At 43.5% G+C, this 16,709-nt stretch overlaps 1 protein-coding gene across 1 annotated transcript in view; it reads right to left on the reverse strand.

Moving 5' to 3' along the window:
* Positions 1 to 16,709, reverse strand: part of SYK (spleen associated tyrosine kinase) — a 281,314-nt gene that overhangs the window by 162,885 nt on the left and 101,720 nt on the right. Inside the window, exon 4 of the mRNA XM_086963566.1 lies at positions 9,539 to 9,699. Coding sequence (XP_086819692.1) covers positions 9,539 to 9,699 — 161 coding nt within the window. The remainder of the gene's footprint in view (positions 1 to 9,538; positions 9,700 to 16,709) is intronic.

Here is a 16,709-nt window from a genome sequence, read left to right on the forward strand (position 1 = left end):
AACCAAGATATTTTTTAGGTTTGTTCCTAATAGCAGACTCGACTCGACTACGGGAACGCCCTCTACTCAGGAACAACAACCAAGCTCCTGCGACAACTACAACAAATCCAGAACGCCTCGGCACGACTGATCCTCGACGGTCCCGACGCAGCCACATCACACCCCATCTGAGAGCCTACACTGGCTCCCCGTCAACAAGAGGATCACCTTCAAACTCCTCAACCACGCACACAAAGTTTTAGACCTGTCTGCCTGTGTAGGGGGATTTTGTGTTTCGGTTGACTGACTTAGACTCATTTGAGCACTTCAATTAACCCAAAGAGTAAACATGTGTGACTTTTCTTGTTCCTTGGACTTGCTGTCCTTTGATCAGCATTAGATTATTGATCATGAATCTGTGAAGTGCACATGTAGCCTTAGACATGATTGATGTCAATCAAGGTAAAGCAATAGCTAGTTGTTGTTTGGAGGCATGCAAAACAGGAAGCTCTGAGCAACATGGTACAGAATCACCCACTGGAGAAGCAAGGGCATGAATGCAAGCAAGTAAAATATCCCCAAACACCTCTTTCATTGGTAGGGTAGTGAGAGAGGCACCACTGGGGTGCAGTGGGCCCTTCCCACCATTTGCACCTGTCGCACTATTGACCGCTGTGCTCCTGGATTCAACATAATGGGTGGCAGTAAGCAGCTTTGTGGGACCCTGCAGAACAGAGCATATTAGGAAGCAGCATCAGGGTGAGAAAAGCAAGAGACTGATGACCTGGTAAAGCGTTCATCCCCCTGGGCACAGTGTTCTCCCGGTTTTACCTCACATAAGCCAACAGGTCTCTATTTGCTGCACAAGTTCCATGGAGAACTGAAGGCCTCGCCACAGTGTCACAAGACCCACGTCATCGAGGAGAAAGTCTTGCCATCACCCTGGACAAGCTGCGGTACTCTCACTTGGGGCCCATGGAAGTGGTCCCTGCACTGATGCCACTGATCGGGATGCAGTTTATTCTATAGCAGCACATCTCTGCAGGCATCTCCTGACACACAAGAGAGACATCTGGTAGAGGTCTGGAGCAGGTACTAAGCACATGTACCTCACTCCTGGGTGAATTCTGCCCTCCTCACTCTACCCTTCTTAGAAGAAGAACTTGTTAGTTAGAGCTTCATACCACGCGTCTGCTGTCTCTAAACACTGTAAACAGTAGGTGTTAATTTACTTACCTCACACTGATGAAAGCTGAGCCAGCTGGGATTTCATTTCATGAAATGCAAGTCACTGCAGAACCAAGCATATGGAGATGGGTGGCAGTCACTGAAATAATGCAGCAGCAAAGGATCAAATAATGCCACAGGGCTGGCTAAATTATGTGGCAAGAAAAGGCACTTTATGGAGTGCTGTTAGGTAGATTCAGTGGCAGCCCTATTTACACACATTGATTTATGCAGTGTGGTGAGGCAAGATTCTGTGGCAGCGCTACGAACACACATTGATTTATGCACTGTCGTGAAGCAGATTCTGTGGATATTAACACGCATGTTTATATGCAGCGCTCTGAGGCAGATTCCGTGGCAGCTCTGTTGACATTGATTTATGCAGTGCTAAGAGGCAGATTCTGTGGCAGATCTATTAACACACATTGATATATGCTGCGCTGTGAGGCAGATTCTGTGGCAGGTTGTAATGGCTGTCTCTTTTCTTCTTTGCTCATCCACTGTTGTCACCTTGTGGAATGTTAGCATTCATTGATGATGTATTAGAATGTTGGTTTCCATGGCTCTGAGGAGTTCAGTTGGGAGCTTGGGGTTGAGCTGAAAGGAGCCTGCTCCTGGTGGGGGTTCGAATTTATAATCCTTATTTACCACCTTTGGACTCACCACCTTGTACCATCTACATGAAATAAATATATATATTGAGACTACTTGATTCTTGATCATCCTTCACAACAGAGATCTATTAACACACCTTGATTTATGCAGCGCTGGGAGGCAGATTCTGGGGCAGTGCTATTAAGACACATATCTTTAAGCAGCGCTGTGAGGCAGATTCTGTGGCAGTGCTATTAACACACATAGCTTAAGCAGCGCTGTGAGGCAGATTCTGTGGCAGCACAATTAATACACACTGATAAAAAAGAGATAACAGTTCCACCTAAATAAAAACTTTGATTATAAAATGAAAGGGAAATCTTTCCCCAGTCCCATTAAGATGGTTATTCTCCACAAATAATGGTGTTGTTTGCTTGAACGCACAAGAACATTTTATTTACATCACCCCTGGCCTATAGCTCCAAGAGTAAGATAGTTTGTGTAAAATATACACTGAATCCTGGAGGTGTTTGCACTTCCGACAGTAAAAGGTGCGCTCTTTTATTCTGCACATACCAGTGATTTCACTTTATGTCGACAGTATGGGTGTGCATTAGGACTGCTTTAGCTTAAGAGAAACACGTGCAGACCTGTATCGTAAAATGTGTTTGTATAAGGTAACCATCTTGGTTACATTATTGCCAAGCTTTGATGTGGCAGGCAGCTGACCAAAGGGTACACAGCTATTACTGAACGTAGAAGCCATCGGTGACTGGAAGGATTTTCCATTTATGTGAAAGAACCACATAAGTAACAACCAAAGATACTAACCAGGGCTACCTAGAAATGAATGTATGTGTTGTAGTCTTACTCTACTTGTTGCACTCTCCCTATGGTGTCTCTCTGCTTTGCTGCTCAGCCTGTGATGAGGTCATGTGGAATGTTGGAGTGTGTTTGTATGTGGTGAGAGTCAGTTGGTCTGGATGGGCTGAGCAGCCAGGAGGCTGCTCCTGGTGGGGCAATTACTGAGGTATTAACTGGGCACTTATTGAACTTACCATCTTCCTGTACTTAAGAATAAATATACTTAATGGACTACAAGACCCTGACTACGCATCATCTTTGATTACAATAGTATCCTTCGTGTAATGTAACTGGTGCTCAATGCAGAGCACTCTTAAAGCACACTGCACACTCACTACAGAGTATGCTGCAGAGCAAACTTATGAGCACACTGTAGAACACGTTTACCAGCGCGCAGCAGGACACTACATTTACAAACAAATGACGGGGCATTCTGTGAACCTCACTGTAGGGTATGTAGGGCAGGTTAATGATCACAATGCAGAGCATGCTGAAGACCCTGCTGTGGGTAGGCAAAGTTTGTGACCAAACGGTACAAGGGGGTCACATTTACTACAGTTTGAGTGGCACTTTACTGCTGAGCATGCAGCCTTTATGGTGGTAAATAGGCGCTACATTTTACATCGTGTTGGGTTGTTTGAGTGATTATGAACATTTCTGAAAAGGTGGGCAGAGTGTGCCACAGAAACCTTTCGCCTCATCCCTTTAAGATCCTGCCATAACCACAAAGTGAAGAACTAGGAGCCCCCCGCACTGTCCTCTGCACCACATTTAAAGCAGGGAACCAAAGGCCTCGCCATAGCTTCAGAAGTACCACGTCATTGAGGACCAAATCTCGCCATCACCCTAGACAAGCAGCGGCACTGTCACTTGGGGTCCATGGAGTGCTCTTGTACTGGGGCATAGTTTATTAAACAGAGCAGGGTGTGCTGTCGCTAGGTCTGTACTGATCATTGTAAAACTGCTGAGGAGAGGATATGGCGTAACTCCCAGAGCTGCCGACTTTGGAGCTAGCGAAACAGGTTTCAATCTCGGCATTGGCTCAACAGCCAGTGATTCTGGCACATCACTTCATCTCCCCTGGGTTACCATGAAATGAATTTATCATTTTGTAATGTAACTGATGCTCATGTAAATCACTTCAATCCCTTCAGGTTTAGTTAGCGCTATGAAAAAGTGCAAAAATAATAACAAGCGAGAGACAGGGAGAGGATGCAACAACAGACTGTGGAAGAATGGAGAGTGAGAGAGCAACAGAGAGACTGTGATAGGCAAATATAAATAAAACCGTAGAAGCGCTCTTAAAGAATACAACTGTTATCCCAAAACAATGCCTTGAAATGGCCCCTGCTTATGTTTAGCAGTAATTGGTCACTGCTTTCGGATAGGACAAAAGATGGTAAGAGGCATAACGCATGCATGCCATGGGCAAATGGGGAGAACGAATATTGGAGTGATGAGGAAGCCAGCAAATGGCAAGCCAATGGGCGGTCTGAAGTCCAAAAAAGTTCATACTGCAGGTCTCTTTTCAAGACAGCGCATGCACGCCTTCTAGAGCTCAGACCTAAAAATGAGAAGTCTCTAAAGACATTCTGAAATAAAGCAAAGACAAAACTTTTACATGAAGAGCTTAAAAGAGCTTAAAAGAAGAAGGCAATTCTTCACAAAGGCATTTTGGAGTACGTAAAATAGTAGTCCTGCAGTACTCTTTTACAAACTCTTACATGCCTTTGTGAATTGCTCCAGACCACAATCAATGGGAATATTCAGGGAATATTCATATAGTTAATACAAATAGAAATAACTGTGCCATCGGTGAACATTTACTAATAGGGAGTTGGATATTTGGGGCGCGGTGCCTAAAGTCATGCCACAGGAAGGGCACAGCTTTTGTGAGCTGACTCAGAACGGCCGAAGAGTATCAGCAAATGCGTTTTAAGGGGCTTAAGGGCGCGGGCAGAGCTGCAGGATGGAAGTGAAATGTGGAATTGAAAAGCAAATGGAAGACAAGTTGCTCAACTTCGTTGTCAGTAGGTCGGATTAGACTGTATGAGTATTTACATTGCTCTTTCCCTTCTACTTGTGAGGCCTACAGAAAGGACAGATTAGAAAAATAACTTGGCAAACAAACCAGCATAATGATTCAGACAAGTAACGTTTTTTTTTCTTTCATAAAGACTGACCTAATTACATCACAAATGGGGGTCTATATTACATGCATAGTTTATGAAAGAAGAAAAACAGATACCAATTAAAATAATTACGGAAAAAATGTGTTTGTGAAAAGTGCGAAATTGAAGAAGCAAGTGTGTAATTGAACAGAGCAAAATGTGCTCCTGGACTAAATAGAGAGTGCAGTCTCTAGGAACAATAATGAGCATACTAGGAATGTTAAGGCGTTACCATAAAAAAGAATTAGCATTAGGAGTGCTCTGCGAGCTGTCTAAAAGTAACAGAATATTAGTTACAAGCAACAATAGATCCTTCTGATATCTCATATACAACGCCTCGAGGGGCAGAGGCTTTGGCCTCCCCAACATGAAGACCGTCAATGATGTCTTGGTGTCTATGAACCTTCTCGTACATGTAGGGGGACCAGAAGAAAAGGACTACAATGAAATCAAGGCTAAGTAGAGTTGTTATTTAGCAATCACAGGAATGAGTAACACTGGCAACAGGCTCCTAATAAAAACTTTGGGTCGCTGCACTTATTTTACAAATTAAACACTTCCTCTATAATCAGCTAGAGAGCCAACCCACAGATAGCATGATATGGAGCACTTCCTTTGCTCTTGATTTACAAGCGAGGCATTGATGGTTATGATCCTGTGGAATGGCACACCTTGAAACTGAAGAAGGCTCGGAACTTCAGTTCCAAAACTAAACTCAACACGGTTCATATCTCAGCAATACATTCTGAAATACCATTGCATTTTACTGCTCTCGCTGAAACACTAAATGAAGAATTCCAGGCAAAAAATGGGATCAGAGACTCAATCACACTTAGACAACAGAGAGCCCAGCTGTTGTAACTGGTACTTTCTGGTTGGCTGAGGCTGTGCCCAAGCCAGGCAGATTCTACCACTCCTGTCAGGGTTAGGTGAATAACCTCACTGTATAACCTGAGCTCACTCTTGGATGGCTTGGCACAGAGCAGCCAGGCTCATCACAGAGGAGTAGGCCATGTTACAAAGCATGCAATACAGTGCATGCCATTATAACGCGTTCATTGTTTGGACTTACTGAAGCGGGTGCTGGATTTTGGAACAGTATAATTTACTATTCCAACTCCAGTCTGTGCATCAGTAGGGAAGGTGTTGTAACAACTTGCGTTGTAATTGTTTGCAACGTAACAATGCAGTCGTTGTAACAACTGCATCGTAATGGCATGTGATTTAAACGATGTTTCCCATCACAGAGGGAATGTGTAAAGAAATTAGCACAGCACTCTCACACAATAAATATACTGTCACAAAAGACTTCACATGAGGTGTATGTAAATAAATGTTGTATTAAACACAAACATTATTTAACACAACGTGAACATCATGTATTTCTGGGCATAAATCACACGTGGAAATATTACTAGCAGTACTAGGCCCAACAGTCTTAAAATTACAACAGTAATATGAACACTTGGGAAAAAAATGTTTTCACCCCAGCACCATAATGTGGTGTGACACGTCAGAACTGAGGCCACCCTGGCAAATAACACAATTCAAATCCCCAAAAATCTAGAGTGCACCCCAGGTCACAACGATATTAGGAATGTGTACAAACAGGAATCTATAACAATTTTCAGCAGCACCGTGGGCCAAGGTTGCACAGGTAAAACCAATGTCAAAACAAAGTATTTGTTAGGTAATGGAACAAGCAGGTGAAACAGCACCGCTGTGTGGTGCAACTATTAGCAGGCTGTTCTCATGCACCACACTCTCCCACACTCCCACAGCACTGTAATATGGTGCAAAGGCAAGGCCGTATGAAGCACACTCGCACAAACATGCATGCAGCACCCTTACGCAGTACAAATGATATCCGGCAGGACAACTGATAATATGTATGCAGACCCCAAAGCACAATCCCTCCTACAACTGTCAGTTACCCCCCACTACTCTGTCCACTTGTTATAGTATACAAAACACCCCATACTATACCAGTTTAAAGCATGAGTCACACTTAGTCGGGGTCCAAGGGGAGAAGTCTGTAGTAACTATCAGGGGTTACGCGGCAACAGTCAACAAATGGGGATTGGCCACCACTCAGGGAGTTCAACCTCTTAAGGCGGAGCACAAATGGCTAGAGGCTGTCCCAGTTCAATCAAGAGTTCTCTCAGTTCACCTACTGGCACCGGCCCAGCTCTGAGAAGCACCGGGGGTCACACAGTCTCTAGACCCACTTCTGATCGCTCCAGGAAGTGTTCCCCAGTCCAGTCACAGACTCTCACCATCCAGGCCCGATCCGGACAACAATATGTGGCAATACGAAAATGTCACACCGGGCGAGGAGAGGACAGCTGATTCTCTACACTGAGGGAAGGCAGAAGACTCTGACAATGGGAGTTGCAGCTGTCTCCATACCCACCTGAAGTGATGCACAATGTCTGGTGTGTCACAGTGAACCAAATGTTGGGTTTGCCGTACCTCCCTGGAAATGAGGCACAATGTCCGGTGCGCGATGATATGAGTCACACCAGACAATTCAGTCCCAATCAACCCATGGTCGGGTTCACTGTACCGCGCTGGAATAAGGCACAAAGTCTGGTGCGTGATGATACTGGTCGCACTAGACAATCCGGTTACAATCAACCCACAGTAGGGTTCGCCGTACCTCCCTGGAATGAGACATATCGTCTGATGTGCCATGATATAAGTTGCAGTAGATAATCTGCTCCCACACACACAGTCGCAATTTTAGTAGTACCACATGAGGTAGAATGAGGCAATACTACAGGTGCTCCCTCCCTCTAAACGTCGCAACTAGTGAACCAAACACCGCATGCAATAAACATGCAATTGGCATGTCGCACGAGGGAGATGCAGCATGGATGAAAAAAGTGGGCCACTCTGAGCCCTGCTATCCACTCACCACCAAAGAGAAGCTTGTGCATGCTGGGGCCCCATGATGTAGGGTCCACACTCCTTAGATGCTGGCATGGCTTGTAGGGCTCCACACAAGGCAATCCAGTCTCCAGGCACAATACTTAGTTCCACGCTCACACCGTGCTGCAGTCATCATCCAGCAGACAAAGTAGGTGCTTGAGAGGGCTTTGCTCTCCAGGTGAAATACATAGACAATCTAGATCCCCCATGAGAGGACTTTGATGTCTCTGAGACCTCCACAAAGAACAGGGGGCAAGCCAACAAGCCCTTGGAAGGCACACTTCATGGTGCCACACAGCAGCAGACAGTCGGCCCAGGCCAGCCACAAGTTCAAAAGAAGTTGGTGGTGCATCACTGACATTTTTTTTGCTAGTTTAAGGCCCAAATCAAGCAATTGTGTTTGCTACAGTTTCATACGTTGTGACTGGTAGTAGTGAGGGTTTAGCATCCCAGTTGAGCAGGGACCAATTATTTGCTATATGAAACTCCCAAAACATGACATGAGCAACTGTTAGCTTGTAAAAACCCATCTCTACACAAGGGACTTCGGACACGAAGCATTAAAAACATCCCAAGAAGAAGCAAGACAATTACAGATGTGTGCTTCTATATAAGTTCTCAGTACATCAGTACCCAATCCAATATCAGCTTGTGAAAGAGCCAAAGCCAAGGTTAACACGTAAACAACAAATTGTTCAATCAGTTAAGCCGAAACAATCTTACAAATAATTTCTCAGATCTACAATGTTTTATACATGAAAATCACCCTCCCACCCTCCCATTAACTAGGCCAGCGCGGTAAATTCTGCTCCGCTTGTGGAATTTGTGGAATTTTGGCAATTCCGCATTCCGCAGAGAACTCGCAATTGCCGAAAATTCTGTGAATTTTTTCCTTGTTCGTGCTTTCAAAATGCGTGTTCGCATGCGCGGTAGCGACCTACCGGGATCCCTGCGTTCTCCAATGAGTTTTCCTATCTGTTCACGTGTATCAGGAGATTTTGGTACCCGGCCATGCAATTCCGTGAGAGTGTGCGATCATGAACACGTCATTCGGATGCGCCGTTGGACATTATCGGTTGCGAACTGGAAACACGCATTGCGAGTGGAAGGGACAACCACATGGCAACCGTATGGGCAAGTTTGCAAGATATTTCCTCCTAAGCAAGCAAACAGCGTCCCTGAACAAGGAAAAATGCATTGCAAACGGGCAGAACAAGCAATTTCGCATGCTCACGGAATTATGTGTAGCTCGCGCAGATTTTTTACTGTTTTGCGGAACTTTGCGGAACGCGACTACGCAAATTTCGTCCACCCCTACCATTAACTTGATTTTTGACACTTCCCAGCACTGTACTGGTGTTCTGAAATGTGGCCATTTTAGCAAGGTATGCAGGAGGGGTATCAGGAAGACTAGGATGAGACAAGACAGGTTAGTACTTCCCCTTTTCAAAAAAAGCATGTCACAAACGTGAATTTTCCTCTCACCTTCAATCCAAAAGTCTTTTTTTATCATTACTAACCTTTGAAAATCAGAATGGGAGGAAGTGTAACCTGAATTGAGAAATTATCGGCAATATCAAAGAAAAAACTAAGTGCAAACAATATTAGCGTCCCATTTTTGAAACTCAAAATTGAGGCCCTAGTTTGCATGGTCAACTCTGAATATCAGTGTTTTTTCCTCCTTTAATTGTCATACCTGTTTAATAAACTGTTCAATCAAATTCTCATAACTAAAACTAATCAACCAATCCTACTTGATGAACAGAACTTACAAAAATGTTCCGTTTTTCTTTGATGTTAACAGGATAGTGTGCTCTGACGATTCTCGTGACACCTTTCCATGGAACCAGGGCATCGTCTCGTGGGCGGTGGTTGCAATCAGTTTCTCTAATTGAGGCTTTTGGCTTATTATAGCTTGTTCAAGGGCTTCCCCCTATACATAAGAAAAATAGTAGAAAAATCAAAGTTACATGGGTATGTGAGTAATAATTCATTTTAGGTTAGTCATAAAGGAGTGAAACATAAGATGGGAGGAGTTGGCTGTGTCTTCCAAAAACATGACGAGTACACTTCACATCAACTGTATGATTCACTGAAACAAACAAAACTCTCCACTTTAATAGAGTTATTTCCTCCAACTAAACCTTATCTTTGAATCATTACCAAATGTACATATTCTGTTAGACTTCATCGTGCATAGACACTCTTCCGATTAGCTAAACATGGCTGGTCTGAAAATCAAATCTACATCAGGAATAGTATAATACATTTATATAATTTCCCTATTTTTTAAATATTCCTAAAAAGGTCCCATCCCATTGAGAGTCACTGTACCTGATGCTATCTATGTCTATATGACATCCGCATCTTGCTATACTTGCCAGATAGCTGGATGTGACCCTCTGAGTGCAGTCTTAGTACTCTATAAGAGAATCTGCCTGAAAGCAATGGATCTGGATGAAGTCATGTAAAGACCAAGATAGTGTTGGGGGTTCTACATAACACATAAAATTAAAAGAAATTTACAGTATTATGGAAAGAGGATTACACACTCCATACTCTTGTTTTGTCAAGGCTGAGGAGGTTCCTAGACCAAGGAAAGTGAGGGAACATAAGTGATGAGATCAGAAAGTGGGAAAAAGTTATGTTGTTGCATGGTTTCCATGATCCATCCTGCAATGCAGGGTTCACATAAGTTGCACATCCTTTTCAGTGATGTTTAAGAATAGTTTAACCTTCTTTACCCATCAAACTCCAGCTTTCTGTACTGTGACTGAGCACAGCACTGGCACTGTTCTGCATTCAACCTGTAGCCATGCTTTGGATACATCAGGCCCCACTGCCAAATGATTAAGGCCAGTCTTAGCACCTTCTCCCAGACAAGAGAAAGTCAGAATGTTAGAAATGGGGGTCACTAGTTGGCAGAGGTAGGTGCTTTTATCCAAGTAGAGACCCTTGCTTCTAGTCAGGGTAAGGGGGATACACAATCTAGATAACCCCTGCTCACCCCCTGGATTGCTTGGCACGACAGACAGGCTTATCCAAACGGCAATGTGTAAATTATTAGTTCTGGAAACACACAGTAATACAGTGATAACCCCACAAATGGATACCACACCAGTTTAGAAAAGTAAAGTATCTTCATCTAAACTCGACAAGACTAAAACAACAACAATTCAACATACATGTAATAAGAATATGATTTTAAAAAGGTTTCAAACAACTTGGACCTTAGAAAACTATGGCTGCGTGATTTCTCACACAGTACCTGTAGATGCATCAAAATTCACAAGGCCAAACAGCCGCGGAGAGGGGAAGCATAGAGAAACAAAGAGAAGCGTCAGTTCCTGAGACCTTGGGGAGGCGATGCAACACTTCTGCTGCACTCAGGAGAAGTGATGTGTCAAATTCAGTCTATAGAGGGAAGTGATGCGTCGACTCTAAGACCGTTCTGGTCCATGGGTGATGCGACAGGAAAACTTGACGGCGATCGACGCAGTGGCTTCGACCCATATCATGTCTGCCATTCCCAGGAAAAGTCCTAGAAAAGCATTTCAGCAACACTCTCTCTAATCATCTAGAGAATAACAAGCTCCTGGGTGAGGTGCAGTTTGGCTTTAGGTCAAGCTACAGACCAGAATCAGCTCTGGTCATAGTTTCCCACGAGATTAGACACATCATGGACAACAGAAGACGGGCTGCAGTAGTACTTTTGGACCTATCCACAGCCTTCAACTATTTTTAACAAACTTAGAGAAGACCGCAGCTCTTGGGGAGTTTAACTCACCTCCTTTTGTTTTGCCTTGAGGCATCCCCCAGGGGTCTTCATTCAATCCAACACTCTTTAATATTTTTGTGGAACCCTTAGCTAAGCTAATTCGCTCTTTTGGTTTTGCCACAGTGTATTATGCCGATGACACCCAAATTGGCGTCTTCAATCAATGTAGACAAGGTAGCTGATTGGTTTTAACAGTTGCATGTATGCTATCATCAGCAGAATGGTATGGTAATTCCCTAAAGCTTAACTTAGAAAAAGCAGAGGTTCCTTTCTTTGGGAAGGACTCTTCCTTATGGAATTAATCCTAGTGGCCTCAGACCTTCCCCCTGACCCCCCAGTATCTAAAGTCAGGAACCTCGGGGTAATCTTTGACTTTAAGGTTTAGGTTAATTAACTAACCTTGTCTTGCTTCTATCTGCTGAGAATATTGAGGAAGGTTCTGCCTTTTATCCCTTTAGATTTGCAAAAATCTCTTGTCATTGCATTGGTGTTATCCAAACTGGACTATTGCAATGCCTTATATCTCGGTATCCCACAATGTTCTTTAAATAAACTTAAGAAATTGAATAATGCAGCCGGTCATCTTCTGAAGGAGATAACAAAGTTCAAATTGGTCTTGGCTGCCCTGAAAGAGCTTCACTGGCTCCCAATTTTTTTTAAAAAAGTGTCCTTTAAGGCTTTATAATGGACACATAAAACTGTTGGTTTTGGACCAGATAACCTGTAATGGAAAATTGTATGGTACACTCCGAACAGACTGCTGCGATCGACAACCTCCAAATCAGTTAGTGTTCCAATAATTAAGGAAGCTGAAGAGGGGCGGTAGAAACTTTGTCCACTCCACCTGTCAACTCTGGAATAAAATGCCAATGCATCTTAAAAGCCCTACATTTAATCCTGGTACAGTTCTCAGAAGAGCCTCTTTGACAACAGTTGCTGTGGTAGTTTTAGCGTGGTGCTTTTGTTTTTTGAACCAGATCCCAATACAAGTGCATCTTCAGCTATTTTCAATTACGTGATCTGGAAGTCTTCTTTAAAAAAGATCCTCATAACCTCACGTTAGACCCCTCTGGCATGCACTCTGATTGCTAGATTTGTGAAATAAACTGGCCTATTAAACAACCCTTTACATTCCGTTTTTTTTTCATTTCATCTTGTATCCAAAGTATTTTACATCCTATAATGACACTTAAATGCATATTGCTCCCACCTGTGTGGGGAGTGGGAGCCCCCTTTGCTTCAAATCAAGTGTTCTAGTGAGCTAACTTTACATGACACACACACAGCACTACCCTCCATAACATTACCAAATCATCCAAAAACTTGTTTCAACACTCTAATTATGGCTCAGAAAACACAAGTTGACAAATCCCCCCACATATTGATTAATTAGTCAAGACAATGGCTTACCATAACCTTTTAACAATGACAATGGAAGCAGAAGTAGGATGTGCAGTTTGATAACTCAGTACATTATTGTGGAGAAGTGTGGCTCAGTGGTTAGAGGCGGCAGACCCAGAAGCTGGGATCGACCGTGGACCAGGGTTCGATTCCCCGCCTCAGCAGGCCTCGGGCTCAAAATTCCACGGCCTTGACAATTCTCGCTCCGGTGCCTTCTCGACTCACAGGGTCTCACTCTGCAACTCTGGGCAATAGCTTGCTTAATCTCCACGACGGCCCCTCGCGGCGGGATGCCTGGCTTTCACCCTGTGGACACCCTGCCGGAGCCTCTCACAGGGGAATACCAGGACGGGTTCCCTAAGCAAGCGCCAGGATGCCCTTTGGTTGACAGGTTGCGCTATATATTTACATTTACATTTACATTATTGAACCAGCGTTGGGACACACTCACTGGATTTTCCCAGTGGATACCTTTTAAAAACACCTTCTGATAGTCAAATTGGAATCGGTGTTGATGTGAAGAAAACTTCCATAAGGAAGTCAATGACAAATTGAGGCCGACATCCAGCACATTATCAATCAGCCTAATAGGGACATGGAAGTTTACATACTAGACCTTGTAAATGTTATCACCAGTTTGCCTTGCTTCATCAGCACTTTTGGTACATATTTGATTTTACGCAGGTGCAAAAATCTCAGCTTTGGAATGTAATCTGACACAAACATTTTCAAATCTCAACTTTTTATATTGATATCTTGGTATGTCACGACTCAAACATCTACCACAAAGAGACTGTCATGACGATTGCAAGGAAAAAACACATCTGGCATGATGTTAAAAGAAATACAAACTCAACTACATCACTCTGATGTTTAATGGCTGTGAGAAAGTGAATTATTAGTTGAGGTGGAGTATTATTAATATATATTTTAAGTAATAATGGCACTAATCCTGACTAGCTCCAGTTAGGCCTCAATAACTTAAACCTGAGCTCAAGCCTTGGTAGCTGTAGCACAGAGCAGGTAGGATGAACAATGTGTAAATCATGTATCAATACCAAAACAGTTAAAGATAGAAATCACAACACAATAAAAACTCCACTCCTATTTATAGAACTAGCAACTCTTTTTATGAACAAATCCTGCAGGATGAAAAGTGGCAATCAGAGAATTGTGCTTGAGATAGAGAGGGAACACCGCCACAGAAAACATCCAGGGGAGGTAGCCAATCTAGTAGAGCACCTGAGACATGCGTGAGCATGACTGACAACTCCCCACGAAGGGTTTCAGTAGTAGGAGGAAGGTATACAGAGGGTGAAAGTATTATATCCTGATATCCATCAAGTCGGGCAGTTTGGAGGCAAGAAGTCGGGATTCTCACAAATAAAGAGTGGTAATTCCCCACCAAGGAATGGCCCATTGCGGAATCCGACTAAAAGGATATACATGACCAGTGTCCCTGTGTTACAAAGTTATCTATTGGATAAGGAACACTGCTTTTCAACAATTAGGTCAGATCTAGTTGTGGTGAAGCACTGCTCCATGCAGAATGGGATGTTGGACTACATTGCCACAGAATGAGCAAAGAGAAATACACATATAGGTTAATTAACCTTGACCTGTGAACCTCCCTGCCCAATGGTTCCATAATACAATTAAAATGTAATCCCCCCATGTAGCGTATGCACACCCAACGAAACCACACCAGCCATAAATAGAGAAGGGCTAACAAGGGATCATCAGAGCCAAATGAGAGGAAACAAGTTAACGTTCTTGATGAAACTGACTGACTGTAGAAGATATCTGGGTCTGCGATAAAAGTAAGGCATCAATCCATCCTCCTACATCAAGGATATAAAGTCTTTACAAAACAACCCTAATAGGAGGTTTAGATACAGAACTGGGGGTGGCTGCACTCTCAATCACCCTCAATCCCTGCTCAGAAGAAAATGGATGCATTGATAGGTTAAAAGAAATCAGTAAGGCCTTTGACCACTAATGTACAAATACATATGGGCTGGCAGGAGGTAACAGAACAATGGGAAGGAGCGCCCTCATTTAGAGGTGACAGATTGGGAGCTCATTGCAGAGGTCCTACCCTGTCAAACCTGCAGTTCCCGCACTTCATTAAGAGTGACAGGAACCACTGTCATTCCACAAGCTGAACCCAAGACTGTCTTAGAATCACCCAACCTGGTAAATGTAACCCATTAGACACAGGGCTCTCAGGACATGGACCCTATTATAGGGCGGCTACCACAACTGATTGTTCGTGCCTAGGTCCACCATGGGAGGCAAGGCAATGACAGGCAAAGATAATAAAGTATTGCCCACAAACATAAAGCGAAAACTGCCTGCCAATTGGGTCCATTGGTATTTTGTTTTTCTGAAATTAAATCAGATTTTGGGAGTTTGTTTCAGAAAAAGAAACAAGTATTGGCAATGCCAATAGGTCTGGCTTTAAAAGCATGTTATATGGTAATGTGAAGCACTATAAGCAAATAAGCAAAGGAACAGAAATATTTATATATTTATGGGGAAGCAAAGAACAGAGATTAATATTAGGGTAGGTTAAAAGATCAGGTGACAGTTGTAATTTCAAGCCGGACCTAAACATCCATGTAAGTTAATGATTGTCCCCTTTCCCAGCCCTGCCAAGTACCATGCATCAGGTGTTAGAAAAACACATTTTGCTGTGGTGGTCGGCATCACTGCACTAAAATGGGAAGTCATGCAGTTATAGCGGTGCCGGAAGTTGCTGACAAGCGGGAGAGGGGAGTGCCCCTCATAGCACTCATTGAGTAGCACCGGCTGCGCTCTGCTCTGGCAGCTGCAGAGTGCATGACAGACTACAATACACTGTGCAGTGCAACTGCATTGCACTGATCTGGGGTTGAAGTATTGTGGATAAAGTGCACATCTGCCTGGGTCTGGTCCCACCTGCTAGGCTAGGTTCATCTGCACTCCCTGGCTGCAGCACCCTGGTGGCATGCATGTGACTTGGCGTCACATGACTGCAACATTGTCCATTTGCCTCCTGATACAGAACCTAATTCACTAGTGGGCTGCGTGAGCATGGAAGGCAGTTGTTTCCATGTTTAATTTTGAGGCTCACCGCTGCTCACTCCACCACCTGTGCCGCCTGTGCCTCATCATAATACCGTGCGACCAGACCAGCTGCTGGGCACTCGTCTTCGTGACCATAGGGCGCACCGTCACTTTCAGGACAGTAGACTTGACTGGCCACTCAGGTTTGTGACTGTTATTAAATATTGACTTACATGATGATTAAGGAACATTAAGCAACCTGCAACTCAGAACTGTTCAAGTCCTCACAGAATCTCAAGTTGCACATACTTTCTTTTTTCCTGGGCAGCTGCCACCACAAACATTACCCTTTTAATTTAATAATCTTACTTGCACTGAAATCCTATAAGCTATTGATGGGGCAAAAGCATCAGGTTCTCCCAGTGACCCTTGTCCGGTAGCTATAATGAAACAAATCCCTCAATTTAAGGATCTTCCCTCTGCTCAGTCACGTAAAGAAAAGGTTGTACCTACGTTTTGAAAATCTGCCTTGGTGAAGCCTTTATTTTTTCTTAAAACAAAAAAACACACTTTTTATATGATACAAATACCCATTATCCAATTACCCTGCTAATTGTTTTGGTAAACAGCCTGGAAAAATGCTTTTAACAATGTATGCATTTTGAGGAATCTTGAGCTGTTCTCAACCACTTTAGGACCTTTTGTGCATTTGATAA

This window comes from Lissotriton vulgaris, chromosome 3_1, assembly GCF_964263255.1.
Source record: "Lissotriton vulgaris chromosome 3_1, aLisVul1.2, whole genome shotgun sequence".
NCBI lineage: Eukaryota > Metazoa > Chordata > Amphibia > Caudata > Salamandridae > Lissotriton > Lissotriton vulgaris.